The sequence below is a fragment of the Nicotiana attenuata genome, unplaced genomic scaffold (genome assembly GCF_001879085.1).
Source record: "Nicotiana attenuata strain UT unplaced genomic scaffold, NIATTr2, whole genome shotgun sequence".
Lineage (NCBI taxonomy): Eukaryota > Viridiplantae > Streptophyta > Magnoliopsida > Solanales > Solanaceae > Nicotiana > Nicotiana attenuata.
Window position 1 is genome coordinate 18,735 of NW_017674856.1, and position 15,422 is coordinate 34,156.

General features: G+C 36.2%; 3 protein-coding genes across 3 annotated transcripts; 2 read left to right on the plus strand and 1 right to left on the minus strand.

Annotated features, from left to right (window-relative positions):
- The first annotated feature begins 4,037 nt into the window (after positions 1–4,037).
- LOC109219373 (50S ribosomal protein L17, chloroplastic-like) lies at positions 4,038–6,635 on the plus strand. Its single transcript, XM_019383816.1, has 2 exons — positions 4,038–4,339; positions 6,093–6,635. Exons 1-2 carry the CDS (start codon positions 4,144–4,146, stop codon positions 6,500–6,502), a joined length of 606 nt encoding a protein of 201 aa, XP_019239361.1. The 5' UTR covers positions 4,038–4,143; the 3' UTR covers positions 6,503–6,635.
- A 2,309-nt stretch (positions 6,636–8,944) lies between these two features.
- On the plus strand, positions 8,945–11,670 carry LOC109219372 (ycf54-like protein). The gene is made up of 3 exons (XM_019383815.1): positions 8,945–9,260; positions 10,247–10,485; positions 11,063–11,670. Exons 1-3 carry the CDS (start codon positions 9,060–9,062, stop codon positions 11,253–11,255), a joined length of 633 nt encoding a protein of 210 aa, XP_019239360.1. The 5' UTR covers positions 8,945–9,059; the 3' UTR covers positions 11,256–11,670.
- Positions 11,671–12,096: 426 nt separating this feature from the next.
- On the minus strand, positions 12,097–14,726 carry LOC109219370 (reticulon-like protein B5). The gene is made up of 6 exons (XM_019383814.1): positions 14,620–14,726; positions 13,784–13,983; positions 13,309–13,489; positions 12,989–13,130; positions 12,828–12,897; positions 12,097–12,498 (listed from the first exon to the last, which is right to left on the minus strand). Exons 2-6 carry the CDS (start codon positions 13,968–13,970, stop codon positions 12,326–12,328), a joined length of 753 nt encoding a protein of 250 aa, XP_019239359.1. The 5' UTR covers positions 13,971–13,983; positions 14,620–14,726; the 3' UTR covers positions 12,097–12,325.
- Between the last annotated feature and the right edge of the window lie 696 nt (positions 14,727–15,422).

Genomic DNA, 15,422 nt, shown 5'->3' on the forward strand with positions numbered 1-15,422 from the left:
TCCAATTTTTTACAACAACAAGTTCAAGCAGTAGCCCACGCTGCAGCAATTCGAAATCTTTGATATCATAATACCTCCTTTTTTTTTTAAACTTTTTATATTTGATAAAAGTATTTAGGTTAATTTACCCTATTCAAGCTTTCATTAGAATACAAAAAAATTCTGTCAAGATAAACTAATAGATATTTTCCTTTTTGTTAATCGGTAGTCACAACTCTTGTCTTTGAGCAAAATAAAGGATAACACTTTGATCAATAAAATAGATTTATAATTGATAAATAATTACGTGTTAGATACTAAGTTATCAGAACTTAATCATAAAAGAATAAAAACTTGACGTGCAAATATTGGGTTCAAAGTTCAAACAATATGAATTTTTTTTCAATATATTATGTGGGATCAATTTCATCTTCAGAAAGTTGAAAAATTAAGTTTCCTTCTTTGAGAAGTTTTTAAACCCGCACTGCACCCGCATAAATTTTAAATTTTTTTCTTTTGACCCGTCCCGCCCCATCCCGCAACCGCATATATTTAAACCCGCACTGCCCCGCATGTGTCTAAACCCGCCTCGCGCCGTTACCATCCATAGTTATATCTTGTTACATCCATGTTCTCCCTGCTTGTTTAATTATATGATCTGCGAATCATGTTACAAATTATGTTTAGGCTATGCACTTATTTGGTTAAGACCTAATGGGGTTATTTCTGTTATTTTGAGTTATCTTCTCTAACTGTAATTATATACTCAGTCATGATTCTTCATTTGCATATCATATATTAGTCTCTGTTCATCGCTCATTGTTACTTCACATGTTATCATTATTTGGGCTGAGTGGTATGAGATTGTGAGCCTTTGAGACCTGAGAGATTGATGACTGAGGTAGGCCAGAGAGCCGTGTTGTCAGTGATATTTATGGGATCGGGCTGCACGTCGCAACAATTATATTTATGGGATCGGGATGCACACTACAACAATGATATTTATGGGATCGGGCAGCACGGCGTAGTAGTGATATTTATAGGATCGGGCTGCATGTCGCAACAATGATATTTATAGGATCGGATTGCAGGGGCGGATCTAGCGTGTAGTATACGGGTTCCCGGGAACCCAGTAACTTTTGCATAGACCCTGTATTTTTATAAAAAAATTTATTAAATATCTATAAATATCTATTTGTGAACCCAGTTATTATTGTATATTAATTTTAAATTGCGACAGGAACCCATAAACTTAAAATCCTAGATCCGCCTCTGTTGGATTGCACGCCACAACAGTTATTAGGGATCGGGCTTCACGTTGCAACAGGACATGTTGGCTTTGTATTAGCGCTTGGGCAGGATTCGCCCCTTCAGAGTCCGACATACCAGCAGTGAGCACATGTATCATATAGTGCTGAGTGATTGAGTGTGATGAGTGAGAGTTGTGAGAAAGTGAGATTGTGTACTTTGAGAGTGTGAGTACATGTGTTTATCACTGTGATGCATTGCATTTGACATGCATACTTGACATGTAGGCATAGAGATGCATTTTCTCGTGCTATAAGGTATTGTGACATTCATGACTTGACATGCATATTGACATGCAGCATAGAGATGTACTTTCCTCATGCTATCTGATAATAGAATATCTTATATGTTGTTACAAGTTTGGAAAAAATCACAATTTTCGGATATACTCATATTTTTGGTAATTCCGGTGAAAGATTTGGGTTTTACTGTTATACCTGGAAAGCATGCCTATTTGCCGTAACTGTGAACGAGCCGAGCATAATATCTTTGAGTTAGTACTTGTACTGTTTTTACTACATTGTTACGAGTTATTCTTGACTATTGGTGTTGGACTCCGACCGTGTTTTCGAGCTCGTCATTGCTTTCAACTTAAGGTTAGGTTTGTTACTTATTGAGTACGTGGGGTCGGTTGTACTCATACTATACTTCTGCACCTTGCGTGCAGATTTTGGAGCTGATGTTGCTGCGTGTGGCGGGAGTTGACATTGAAGATGTACCTGTGTTTCAGTTATAACTGCTTCTTGTTATTGGTAACTTTAGATTTATAAATCTGTTTATGTACATTTCGAACAGATGATGTATTTATTTCAAACCAGTTTGTAAACTCTAAGTCTTAGAAGCTCATGACTTGTACTACCCGTCCTTGGAATTTTTGTATAAAAGTTTAATTATTTCATAATTTATTTTGTTAGTAAATCTCATTTGAATTTGACTATTGTTAATTGACTTATCTGGTGGATCGGGTTAGGTTCTATCACGACTAGTAAATTTTGAGTCATGACACTGTTATAATACTGAAAATGTTAGCTAGGGTATCTAGATAGATGAGAGCGAAACTAGAGGGGGTTAATAGAGAAAAAAAAAATGAGAAAGGCTTTAGGGTGTGAGGTTAAGAGAGATAAGTGTATGAATTTTTTTAGAGAATGGGCTTTACTGTTAATAATATATATTCGGCTTCTACATAGAGTTGGTGTGATGAAGATAGTCAGATTTGAATAGAAAACATGCCAAGTGCACTGCATTTGGTGGTGACTTTTAAAGTAAGATAAATGGATCTCTTGATCACTCCATGAAAGAGATTTATAAAGAGGACATGGGAAAGAAGAAGAAGAAGAAGACAAGTTTTTGTTCGGTTGTTGTTAATTGAGGAAAGTCTCGTGACGTGATGAATATAGAGAGATGAGAAATAAGAAATTGGAATATACAGAAAGCAAAGTTTGTAGATATTGCGATTGACATAGACAACATTGTGATGTAAGAGATAGGGTGTCAATGTATTTTTAAAAATCAATTAAATTGTCCGAATCGAGCCGAACCGATTATTAGGCTTGTTTTAATAAAAATATAGGTTCTTATATAAACTTATAATCGTACCGAACAATATGATATGTTTTTAATTTTATAAAAATAAAACAAAAAAATATCGAACCGCATCGAATAAATTAATATTAAAAAATATATTTTATATACTAAGTTTAAAACGAACAAAGCATTAAGTTTTTTTTTCTTGGGTCTTGGAATTATGAAAATGGCTACAAGTGACCAAATAATTAATATCCAAAGTCCCAACTTCTAACCTTATTCTACTACTCATATCGAACTTAAATTAGTTCTAACATCTCGAGTAACAAGCCACTAGGTATTCCATCAATTTTCAGTAGCAAGCCACAAGGTATTGGATATCTTCCTCTCGTATGATTTAGATTTCTCTTGTTGGATATTATTCTTTTAATAAGGTATATTCTCGAGTCTTAACTTGATTAGTATCTTTGCACTCGTATGATTTATATTTCTCTTGTCTTTGCTTAATTTGTTTTACGCTACCGTAGAATAGTGAGATGAATCTCTATTCTGGACATCTTTCATGTTCCTTTTATCATCACCTTTAAAGTAGTAAAAATGTCTAGAGAGTTTTGCCAAAGTTCTATGCAAGTAAACATTATCGCATTCTAACTTCGACTGGTGACTTTTGCATGATATTTTTTAAAAATACTGAAAAATAACCGAAATGTACCGATATCGAAGAGAAACGAAGATGATTGAGACGATTTCGAAAACTCTAATTTTGGTTATACAAAATAAAATAATCAAAAATTTGGTACAGTATAAATTTTATAAAATAATCGGCCGAATCGAACTATGACACCCCTAATAAGAGATTTATAGAGAGAGTGGAAGAGAAAAAAGACTGAAAGAGAAAAAGACTGAAAGAAAGAAGGGAAGTGAACTTTTCTCCTTATTTCACTCTATTTACTTGTGTCATTCGGATGTCACTAAGCTAAATTAGCCAATTAAATGCTACATAAGCATAATCAACGATTAAAGATGTTTAATATGTGAAGTTTTGATAAAGAGAGGCGCTATAATTGGGGAAAATCCAATTTAGAGGACCGATTTTGCCAACATGTACAAGTTAAAGTGTTAGTTTGCTGTTAAACCAAAATGAAGGAAAACCCCAAGGGTGCTAGAAAAATATAATAGAAGAATTTGAGGGCCAAAATTCAATTATCCATTCAAGTAAGCCCCCTCCTCATTTTGCTATGCTATCCGAACATCAGGATACAAGCAGAGAGTAGAGTCTAAACTCCAAAGAAAGAAGAAGAAGAAGAAGAAGAAGAAGAAGAAGCTAAGGATATGGCGTGCGCAAGCACATCGGCTTTCACAACTTGGAACATGTCCTCTCTGAAGTCCGCACTCCCTTCAGCACAAACATTTTCGAAGCCTTCGCTCCGCTTCTCCGTTGGGTCCAAGCCCAAATCCACTTCCAGACTTCTTCACTCCTTCGTTGGTCTCGCTCCATTGCATCCGCTTCTTTCTCTTAGTTCCCAAGGTACTTTTGGAATTCTGCATTAATTAATTGATTAGTTTGTTACGTATACCATACGAAAAGTTTGCATTTTTAGTGCAATAAAATCCTAATTTATTGCATTTGGATGTTGATATGGCGTTTCCATGGATATTGAAGCCATCCGTTTAATGCATTAGGCATTTCATATTGATAATAGTTGTTATTACTGGTATTATCTGGGATGTAGCTAATGTTGCATTTCTACTGCTTGAGTTCATATTATGTTATTCGGTGAGTGTTTGAATACATGTTTTTACAGTGTCATAATTAAGATACTTCTAGGAAGAGGGATTGTTTTAGGGATTTTAAGGTTGGATTGCCTAGACTAGAATATTGTTGGTCAGCTGTTGATTCTGCCATATATGACATCTATGGGCAAGGACAGATGCACAATTTAGGCAGTGGGTGATTTTGGCTAAAACTATATACACATGTATGTACGTAGGTATGTGTCTGTACACATACACATACTACAACAGTATTGTAAAGGAGTAGTAGATATACTTGTACTTTCCATTCACCAACTTAATATCCTGGATCCGTTTCTGTTTATGGGGTGGTCTGTATCCCATAAGCTCAAGTAATTTATGGATTTGGGATTAGGACGGGACATAGAAAAACAGGTTACATGAAATTGGTACAGACCGTTGTGTTTTTTTGGCGCTAGTTCTCTCATCTAGTAGCTTTACTATTTCCTCATGTACCTTTCCAGTCGAATTATTACTATGTATATGCTTTCCTCAGTTGGTGTAAGGTGAATTTTGTCTTACCTGTTTTGTTTAAATCATTTCCAATAATGCCCCAAGAGCCCCTGAACAATTTTTACCTCTGTACAGCATTTAGTGCAACTACATTGAACTCTTGATTATTGTCTTTTCTTTTATGGTTGCTTATGTCAGTTTGTCGATGCTCTTGCTTTAGGATATTTGATCAAACTAAAGTCTAGCTGCAGTTACTGTAGTCATTCTAGCTCCCCGAGTTAGTCAAGTAGGTCAAGCCGAGTCTAGTCACCCTGTAAGAGAAAGTCACGTAACCAAATTTCTTCTTAATTGAGTTTTATTTTCAAGCTTCAGTCTGAAAGTTAATGGAAAGGGAAGAGAACTTCCTTTTCTAGTTGTCTTGTACTGTGAGGGTCTCTTTCCCAAGGGCTCTATGCCAATCAGTGTCACCCCGCATGTGGCTCACACCATTCAAGGTTGCCCGGCCCAGCATCCTTCGCAAGTCCTGAGTGAAACTGACACTGCGAGTTTGATATCTGGCTGCGAATTAAGTCCAAGCATGTAGTTAGTCATTAGCAATTATTAGATCTTGTGGAAATTGGTATGTTCAGAGAAGAGGGATTCTTTGAGATCATTCATCAAATTTGATTGAGTCCTGATGTATAGCTTGCCTGATTAGCTCAAACCATACTGTTTTTCATCTGCAAAGATTGGATATTGTGAATATTTATATATTTTAGTTTGGGCATAGAACTTATAACATGATATAAGTGCGGATATTCTCGCAACAAACATATGATGTCTGAGGGTGGAAAAGGTTTCATGAGTCATTTTGTGGAATTTGGAGAATGTGAAAGCGTAGAGAAAAATCTGGTTTGCAGATGAACATGGAATGTTGCTTGTTAAGTAATTCCGCAGTGCAACTTCTGCATTTCAAGCTATATTGCTTTATTATTTCTACACCTATGTTTTTCTTTAAGTTGATAAAGTTTCTAACCTAAAATTATAAATTGCAGATTCAACAAGTTTTGAGCACTCATTTACTGTGATTGATAATGGTGGCCGGTTTTCCGCCATGAGACATGGCAGGAAGGTGCCCAAACTGAATAGACCCCCAGATCAGCGTCGGGCACTCTTACGAGGCCTCACGACTCAGCTCCTCAAGCACGGACGTATAAAGACCACTAAAGCAAGGGCCAGGGCAGTGAGAAAGTATGTCGATAAGATGATCACAATGGCAAAGGATGGCACTCTCCATAAGAGAAGGCAAGCCCTTGGATTCATCTATGAGAAGCAGATAGTGCATGCATTATTCGCGGAGGTCCCGGAGAGATATGGAGAGAGGAATGGAGGATACACCAGGATAATAAGAACTCTGCCCAGGCGAGGAGACAATGCACCAATGGCTTATATTGAGCTTGTCTAGCAACTGAATAGTCATTTTAAAGATGTTCTTATTTATTTTTGTTCAGAAGTCTGATTCAATTAAGAGAATTTTTTGAGATCTAAATATGATTCCATCTCAATTCTTTATGCATTTCAGTTGAAATTGCCCTTTACAAAGTGCAGTTTTGTTTGTTTGCTCACGTTTGATTTATTAAAGCCTTTTGTTGCTGACCAGTACAGATTATCTCAACTCCAAAGGGATTTACCAGTAATATTTGTATGGTGGTGTGTTTTCTTTCTTTTTTTGATTTCACGTGTACTTGAGGTTGAAAGGCAACACATTATATCTTTGGGCTGAACAAAGATTGCTAAGAGTATGATACCCAAAAATAAAAATACTGCAACGACAAATTGCACAAAGGGAGTGAATTAGATGCATATCATGTGTTTGAACCCTGTTGTAGACAGAAGTGTCGTATTTAATTAGAAAAGGATAGAGGAGTGAACATATTGTCCGTGCCAGCTGGCCCTCGGGTATTTTTCGATTAAAAACGATAAATTGAACAAAGGGATGTATATTATGAGTTTGAACCCTGGTGTAGACGAAAGTGTGATACTTAGGACCGTTTGGCCATAGATTTTGCCAAAATAAATTTAGATTTCATTTGGCAAATACATGTTTGGCCATAGATTTTGGTTACATTTTGGCAAAATCCCAAAACCAGAGGCCAAAATATTACTATTACATTTTTTAAAAATTGCCCCAACCTTTTGTATTTATAAAAGAGCCTAGGGGTGTGCATTCGATTTATCGATTCGATTTTGACCCTTATCAATAATTACTTATCGATTATCGATTTGTACATATGATATCGTTATCGTTTCAATAAGGTTTCGATTTTTTCGATTTCGATTTATCATTTTTGGGGCTTATCGATTCGGTTATCGATTACACCAATAAGAAAATTTGCGGGATTCCACGGAAAGTATATCGCTATAAACACGCCTAACTAATATGGACAAAAAGAAGCTAAAATAATACGAACATCGTTTATAACATAAAATTGTGTCAACAAAAAGAAGATAAACCGATAATCGAATAGGACAAAATCGAAATCGAAATCGATAACTCGATAAGGAAAATTTCGAAATCGAAATCGAAATCGATAAATCGATAAACCGATAACATCGATTCAATTTATCGATAAACCGATTCGAATGCACACCCCTAAAAGAGCCCACCATTTATCATTTTGTAACAATGTTGCTTCGTCTTCTCGGTCATCTGATAGTGTATCATCTAGTTCATTATAAAAATGATAATTTTGTACAAAATTTATTTATGTTCAGGACTATGGTTTGCGATAATATAATTAACGCTATTGATAATGGTACTATTGGGTATTTGTGGTAGTTTTTAGAACTTGTGGGTATAGACATGTTTCATGTTTTTTCAAAATAAATTTGGGAAATATATTTTGAAAATTGATGTCCAACACATTTTTATCTTCAAACCAAATTTCACCCAAATCAGATTTTTTAAAACAAATTTGGAAATCTGTGGCCAAACGCTAACTTAAAGAAAGATAGAGGATTGAATATATTATCTGTGCCAGCTGGCCCTCGGGGGATTTTTTGATTGAAAACGATAAATTGAACAAGGGGACAAAATGGTTCCCGGATCAAAGGCAGAAAGCTTTTACTAGCACGAAAAAGGAAATTTGGAAAGAGTATATGAAGATACATATTACCTAGTAAGAAAAATGCTTGCCGCTGTAATATTTACACTAAATTAAATAACTTAATCATAAGAGTTACAAATAAATCTGAAAATAAATAATATTTAAATATTATTAAGTGATACGTAAAGGTATATATGCAAGATAAATTTTTTTTGGGCTGTGAACAAGTTACATGCATAAGCTAGCTGTATAGGGTCAAATTTGACCCTCAGCATCTCTACGCCAGTGGGTACGCCCAGTGAGTGTACGCCGACTAACGTAGCGGGTACGACTCGGCCGTGGGGACAAAAGCGACATCGTTTAGGACTCGGTGTCTTCACTAGGGAGACGTTACCTGTTTTGTAACTTTTTGATTCTTTCGAGGAGGGTCTCTTATTATATAAAGGAGACCCTCACATTGTAAAAGGGGCATATGATATAATACAACTCTCTCATTTTTCTAGCTTTCTCTCTCTATCTCTACTTCAAACGAACATATCTTATTGAGTTCATATTATCACTTTGCAATACTAGATCTACAACAATATTATCATCTTTGCATCTCTATGATTATTATATTTGATAACGATTTACCCCTTTTTCTACTTTTGATTGTTTTTTAGCTTACAAAGTATATCGTTAACTTTTGAGTCAAACACTAGCTTTACATTACGGCAATTGTAAGAGAATGGGTGAATTATAGATGTTTTACATAAGAGGATTGGAGGGGTTAAGTTGGGAAATCAGGAGGGGATAAGAAAGCAGTAGATAAGGTAGGATCAGGGTTTGTTGTATTTTCCTTTCTACTCTATCATTCTTCATAGCCCAAGATATATAAAAACCAGACACAAAAGGGAAAGCCTTTAACCACTCATTATGTTAGCTTCAACAGCTCTGAATCTGGGTTCATTAGGCAGTTGTATAGTGAATGTGTCAGCCCACAGTTGCCATCTACAGTCGCTGCCATTCTTGGCATTACCAAATCCTATAGTCAAGCCTTTTCATGGAAGCTGGAAATTAACTACACCATTCAAGACTGCCGTTGCTGCTGTTGATTCCTCTCAACCTGCCCAAAAGGTTTGCAGATTTTACTTTTTACGAAATTGGTTCGCCTATTAAACTATCTAGTATTAGAATATGTTTAAATATACTACCTACTTTTTAAATGACAAGTTATGTTTCTTGATTTAGTGCTGCACCTTTAACCACTCATTTGTCTTGATAACCACTTTGTTCTTATCTTTTGGTACTACATTTAACTGAACTTCTGGCAGATACATTACATTCTTCTATTCCGAGAAAGATCAAGAAATCTCACCCTTTCTTAGATTCATGGACCCAATTTCAATTCAGTGAGATCCTTCGTTCACATTTTTCTACCAAGAACATTTTCTAAAACTCTCTGACCCCCAAAAGAGAGTAGCTCTTTCTTGTTCACTTTTCTACACTGAAAATTTCAAGTTGCTATTTCTTGCTTTTCTAACCAGAGAGAGAGATCAGATATTGCTTTTTAGGAAAAGTGTGTTTAGTCCTTTTACGTGTTTCAAGCCTAAATCTTTTGTGTTCTTCATTCACGTTTTTCAACAGAAATGAGTGAATTTATATACACTAACATCATATCAATGTAACTTAACTAGTTTCAGTAAGCCACCAATTGAAAATGTCCATGCTCTCTTTTTTTAATCAAAATTCAAAACTGAGGCGATTTGATCCCATGATGTGGAAACTAATGCCCCATGTGCCATGGTATGGGTTTCCATGTACACGGAATAATCTCAAGTTACAAACTTACAATAACCATCTCATAAACGCGACACGATAAGTGCATTTATTTCTTTTCTGGTAAAAATCACAAGAGCGTTCTATGCTTATCTGGAGACATGGATCATTGTTATGTGAAATGAAGGCAAAAACTTCAAGTAACTCCTTTTTAGGTAAGTTATCTAGCAAAATGCCATCCTTTTTCATGTTTAGATTTTCACTTTCACATTTCGTTGATATGCTGATCTGCGAGTATCCAGCGCAATCTTCAATTACTGTTTGACATTTTGTTATATATACAGCAAGACACAGAAAGGAAGAAGTACTATTTTCTTGTTGCAAATGCCAAATTCATGCTGGATGAAGAGGAGCATTTCCAGGAGCAATTGTTTGAACGTCTTCGTCTCTTTGGAGAGCGCAACATGGAGCAGGATTTCTGGCTTTTGATTGAGCCAAAATTCTTGGATAAATTCCCTAATATTACCAAGAGACTGAAGAGACCTGCAGTAGCTCTTGTCTCAACAAATGGCCCTTGGATCACGTAAGTGCACTCATTTTCAATACCCTAAACTCTAGTTACCCTCTTTTCCCAGTTTATGCATCATAAGAAAATGCAAGAAGGTATATGCGTTGATAAGCAAGTCAATCAAAGTCGGATGCAGGCTAATCTTTACGGTTTTAACTGAACCCAATGTTTTTGACATGGAACATATGTATGTGCGTGTGCGCTTGCACATTGATAAACTTAATCAGAGTGGGATACAACATATCCTCTATGGTTCTAGTTGAACCCAGTATTTTTGACACAGAAAAGGTATATGTGTGAGAAAAACCACTAAAATTTTAACAAGGAAAATTCAAAATCCATAATTTAAAAGTGAAACAAGTTTAGTGCTAAGCTATGTTCTGCGGACTCTCCAAAATGCTGTCGCACTCATGTCGGATCCTTCAAAAATGCACTACTTTTGGAGGATCTAACACGCACCTGGCGACATTTTCGGAGAGTCCGAGCAACATATGTGCTAAGAAACTTAAAGATTGAACTCATCGAATTTAAATCCTTAATCCGCCTTTTGTTATCCCAATATGTATCTTCACGTGTTTCTTGGGTGTTGTAGGTTCATGAAGTTGAGACTAGACAGAGTTTTGCAGGAGAGCTATGAAGCTGACAGTCTAGAAGAAGCTTTGGCATGTACTCCTGTTAGTCTTAAGTTTGAAAAGCCAGAGAAGTGGGTAGCGCCATACCCAAAGTATGAATCAGAGTGGTGGACGCCTTTCTTACCCCCTGGATCTCAGACATCAAAGGTGTGAGTAGCAATCCTTCTACTCAATTTTGGGATATCCTCTGTGTTTAACGAAGCAGGTCATTCTCTGCCACTGCCACACTGTTTGTTAGTCAGGCATTTGACATCTATTTCAAAAGCATGTGAAAAGATGAAGTGTGAAGCACAAATGTAGGCTGTAGGTAAAGGTGTGTCTAGCTTATTGGCCAAATACTGTATGATTAGTTCCTGGATGTTGATGATCTAAACCTGATTATGAGATTACATAAGTAATTGGAGAAGAAAGGGACTACTGAAAATGATGCTTTGGCTTAGCGCAAAAAATTAATGTTGCGGTAGTTCAGTGCTAGGTTTAAACATACCTCTCTATGTACGGGCTGATCTGAAGCCAGATATCTTATGCTCTTAATCTTCGAAAATGCTGCATTTGTTCTGTGCGAAAAGGTAATGCTGTAGTAGTTCATCAGCAACCTAGTTTGGTGTGAGGTTTTACCTAGGCATTTCAAATCATGGAACCAAACATATCTCTTTTTTGCTTGATTTTCCTGATAAGTCTGATCTGAAGCCAAAAGTCTTTCTTATGTTCTTCGGTAGAGTATCTTTCCTGTCCAAATGTATTAGATGTCATCCATTTAGGAGAACGACACCAAAACACTGGAGGTTTATTAATCTGCTCCTTCAGATTTGTTGTTGTTTTATAGTTCCCATCACCCCCCTAGAAATTCGTACCTCAGGGTGGGATTGGATGCAAGTGTTAATATTTTCTAGACCGTTTAACTCCCTCTCCTGAAGCAGAATGAGCAACATAAAAACCATCACAGTTCTCCAGTATTGACCTTTCCAATTTGATTAAATGGAAGACCGATTCTCATGATTGCATGTTTAATCTGATTCAAATAATGAGAGATACTTGGTGAAAGCAGGGAGTCACACAACCAACAACAATAGAAAGAAAAGAATAGATAGGGATTGAGGAGGGGGAAAACCACTTAGCAGTAGCTCATAGTTAAAATGGAGAAGCATAGTATAGTTGTGGTTATAAAAAGAAAAAGCACACTCCTACTGTGATAACTTTATCTGCCTGGGAATAGAATGTCATCACTGCTGCTTACTGTCTTTAACAAAAGGAACTTTTGGTAGTTTCTGAAGAACCTTCTCATCCAAATGACTGTACTGTCTCTTGAGTTCTTTTTTGGCCTTCTGTGCATAGATATCCACTTGATCTTCATGTTTCTCATAGAACCAAGGTACTGTCAACAGCATGACAAATACTGTCCAAAAAACAAATAATTTATTATCTCGCTGATGGATGACAAGGAAATATTTTGAGTTCCACTATCATTCCTAACTTCTTTCCCGTTTGGATAGTAAAATCTGTTATTCGAATTCTATGAATTCCAGGAAGGCATTTGGTACATTAATGAAGAATGATATACAGTGGTCAGCAATAAATTTCCAACAGCCAGACAACTTTGATCAGGGATTAAGAAAAACTGGTCCAGAAACTGAGCAGTCGATTGCATTTCCATAATATAGGGAGCAAATTTCATAAATTTGTCTTCTGCAGCTGATAGAAAGAAGAAAAGGTAAGAGAACTTACAGATGTAAACAAGGGTCAGAAAATCGAACCAGCTGCCAACGATAGACACAATCCACAAGCCTAAAATACTCTGCAGAGTGACATAGGATGTCGCACTTGAGAAACATAAATGAAATGAAAGTATACATAACACAAAGCTGAGGGTAGTGAGAGATTTGTACATATAGGAACTTCTTCAAATCCTTTCCAGAAGCCACTTCCCAGAAGACACCAAATGCACAGTTGAATCTGTCCCTCAACAGGAGAGCAACCTCAGTCCACAATTTCTCTGGCAATACTATCTCTGGAAATTCCATAGGAGTCCTGCCAGGGAGTACAATATGATCTTATCACCTAATGTATACACTCGGAATGATAGGAGAGCGTAAGAAGCATAGCGACTATAAAGTAACTCCTATAAGATACATGACAAAAATCCAGAGAACAGAATTTATAAGGCATGTGAAAAATAAAGTGAAGTTTTTGAGGCAAGGGAACTCACTTATTGACAAAGTGGGAGATATTTGACCAAAAGAACAAGATGGCCAAGGTAAGTATGAGAGAATGGCAAATAAAAGTGAGCAAATGATAACCAATCCATTCGAAGAGCAGCCATATGACAGTGGCAGCAGCAAGCATCCCTGCTGAAATCTGCTTGTTCCTCCACAGCAAAATATCAGCGGCTGATACAAGAGTTTTTATTACCAGAAATAATCATAAGTTTACATTTTACACAAAGGCCAAAGCAAATCAAGAATGATAGATAATGCAAAAATAAGTACTCCATCTGTTCTATTTTATATGTTACTCTTTCCTTTTTGGTTTGTTTCAGAAAGAATGACACCTTTTTATATTTAGAAACTCTTTAACTTTAAACTTTCCTTTTATCCTTAATAACACGCTTTTATAGCTATGGAAATTATTATCATGGTGCCCAGTCAAATACCGCGATATAACAATTACTGAATAAGACATACGTTTGCCACCGCCTAGGGCGGCATGGACAGGTTTCTGGCGGCCAAAGAGGTGAGACTTCTCGTTGGTGGGGCGTCGAAAATCATCGCCGTCGGTGGATGATGAAGAAGAATAATCACGGTGATCAACGGTCCCTTGCACCTCTTTCGCTGAAGAATCAGGAACAATTTCCTCCACTGAATCGGACATGGTGACCCCGGGACTGAAAATAGATTACAAGTTAATTATCGGAAGCATAATAACAAGTTTTGTTGTAGAAACTACTTTCTATTAACAGAGGGCAGGGGAGCCCGGTGCACTAAGCTCCCGCTATGCGCGGAGTCCGGGGAAGGGCCGGACCGTAAGGTCTACTTACCCTGCATTTCTGCAAGAGGTTGTTTCCACGGCTCGAACCCATGACCTCCCGGTTACATGGCAGCAACTTTACCAGTTACGCCAAGGCTCCCCTCCTCCTTTCTATTAACAAAAACCCTAAATTACATATATCCATTATATCAATAAAAAACCCTAAGGATACTATTCCGGGATAGAATTTGGGTTTGTATTTGTCCCATATTTGATTATAGGTATTAGCTAATTCCGGGATAGATGTTGTATCAAAATGATGAATCTCATGGGATATCCTTGTCTATCGTATAATTTAACCAAAAGACTATTGAAAAAGTTATTTTACACTCCCCACAAAGTGAAAACTCAGATGGAAAATCAAATCATTTGAATAAGAAGAAGTAATTCAAAGAACATATATGCATGAAAATAGAAGGGCTGCATTATCCATGCAGCGATGCAATAAGTAGCAAAGAACAAATAATTAAGGATATGTAAATTTAGTTCTTACCGCGTGAATGTAAGGAAGGAAGTAACAAAAAGAGTCTTGTGAACTTTTGTTGTTGTTGTTGAAGAGTGAGGGTTGGGTTACTGATCCATCAGTTTTTCCTGTACTTAGTTTCTTTTCTTGTGTTCTCTATACGTGTAACACGTAATTTTCAAATTCTGTTTTACACTGTTACTGAATCATTCAACGGAGAGAGTAGCGGACAGGTTCCCTCTAACCATATATCTCCCAATATTCTCGCATAACAATGTTCCCTTATCTTTTCTATGAAATTTAAGGGAAACTTCATATATATTTCACGAGTTAATTAGCCCGCACTTTGCACAGTCAAATATATCCTTTTGTAAATGAATATATATATATATATATATATATGCGGATCCAGAATTTAGAGGCTCCGGGTGTCAAATTTTTTTAATGTAGTCATATTACAATTTACATTAGTCTAAATAAGGTATAAATTTAATCGGTTTGGTCTATTTGGATTTCGGTTCGGATTATTCGTCTTTGGAGTTAATATAAACAAATCGATCGAGCAAAAAGATTACGTAATAAGTATGATAACTTGGAAAAAAACATAAAAATTCAACTAGATCATGCATTTTGTACAAGAAAAAAGGCTCGTTATCACTTCATATTTAGATACTTAAGGCAAAAACTTATACTAATAAGCACTGTAAATATTAAGTAAGTTTACGGATATTTTTTATGAAAATTAACTCACTCAATATTATATACAATTGTCCTACTTTAGAGCAACCCGACAACAAAATAAACTTTCATCATTGATTAAAACAATAACTTAT

Excerpts from the sequence above, each read along its gene's own strand:
- LOC109219372 (XM_019383815.1), top strand. The coding sequence starts at position 9,060 with ATGTTAGCTTCAACAGCTCTGAATCTGGGTTCATTAGGCAGTTGTATA. Across the intron at positions 9,261-10,246 it reads CCTCTCAACCTGCCCAAAAG|CAAGACACAGAAAGGAAGAA; the intron begins GTTTGCAGATTT and ends TTATATATACAG. Across the intron at positions 10,486-11,062 it reads ACAAATGGCCCTTGGATCAC|GTTCATGAAGTTGAGACTAG; the intron begins GTAAGTGCACTC and ends TGGGTGTTGTAG.
- LOC109219370 (XM_019383814.1), bottom strand. The coding sequence starts at position 13,970 with ATGTCCGATTCAGTGGAGGAAATTGTTCCTGATTCTTCAGCGAAAGAG. Across the intron at positions 13,490-13,783 it reads CGCCCTAGGCGGTGGCAAAC|CCGCTGATATTTTGCTGTGG; the intron begins GTATGTCTTATT and ends CTCTTGTATCAG. Across the intron at positions 12,499-12,827 it reads TCTGACCCTTGTTTACATCT|TATTTGTCATGCTGTTGACA; the intron begins GTAAGTTCTCTT and ends TTTTTTGGACAG.
- LOC109219373 (XM_019383816.1), top strand. The coding sequence starts at position 4,144 with ATGGCGTGCGCAAGCACATCGGCTTTCACAACTTGGAACATGTCCTCT. Across the intron at positions 4,340-6,092 it reads TCTTTCTCTTAGTTCCCAAG|ATTCAACAAGTTTTGAGCAC; the intron begins GTACTTTTGGAA and ends TATAAATTGCAG.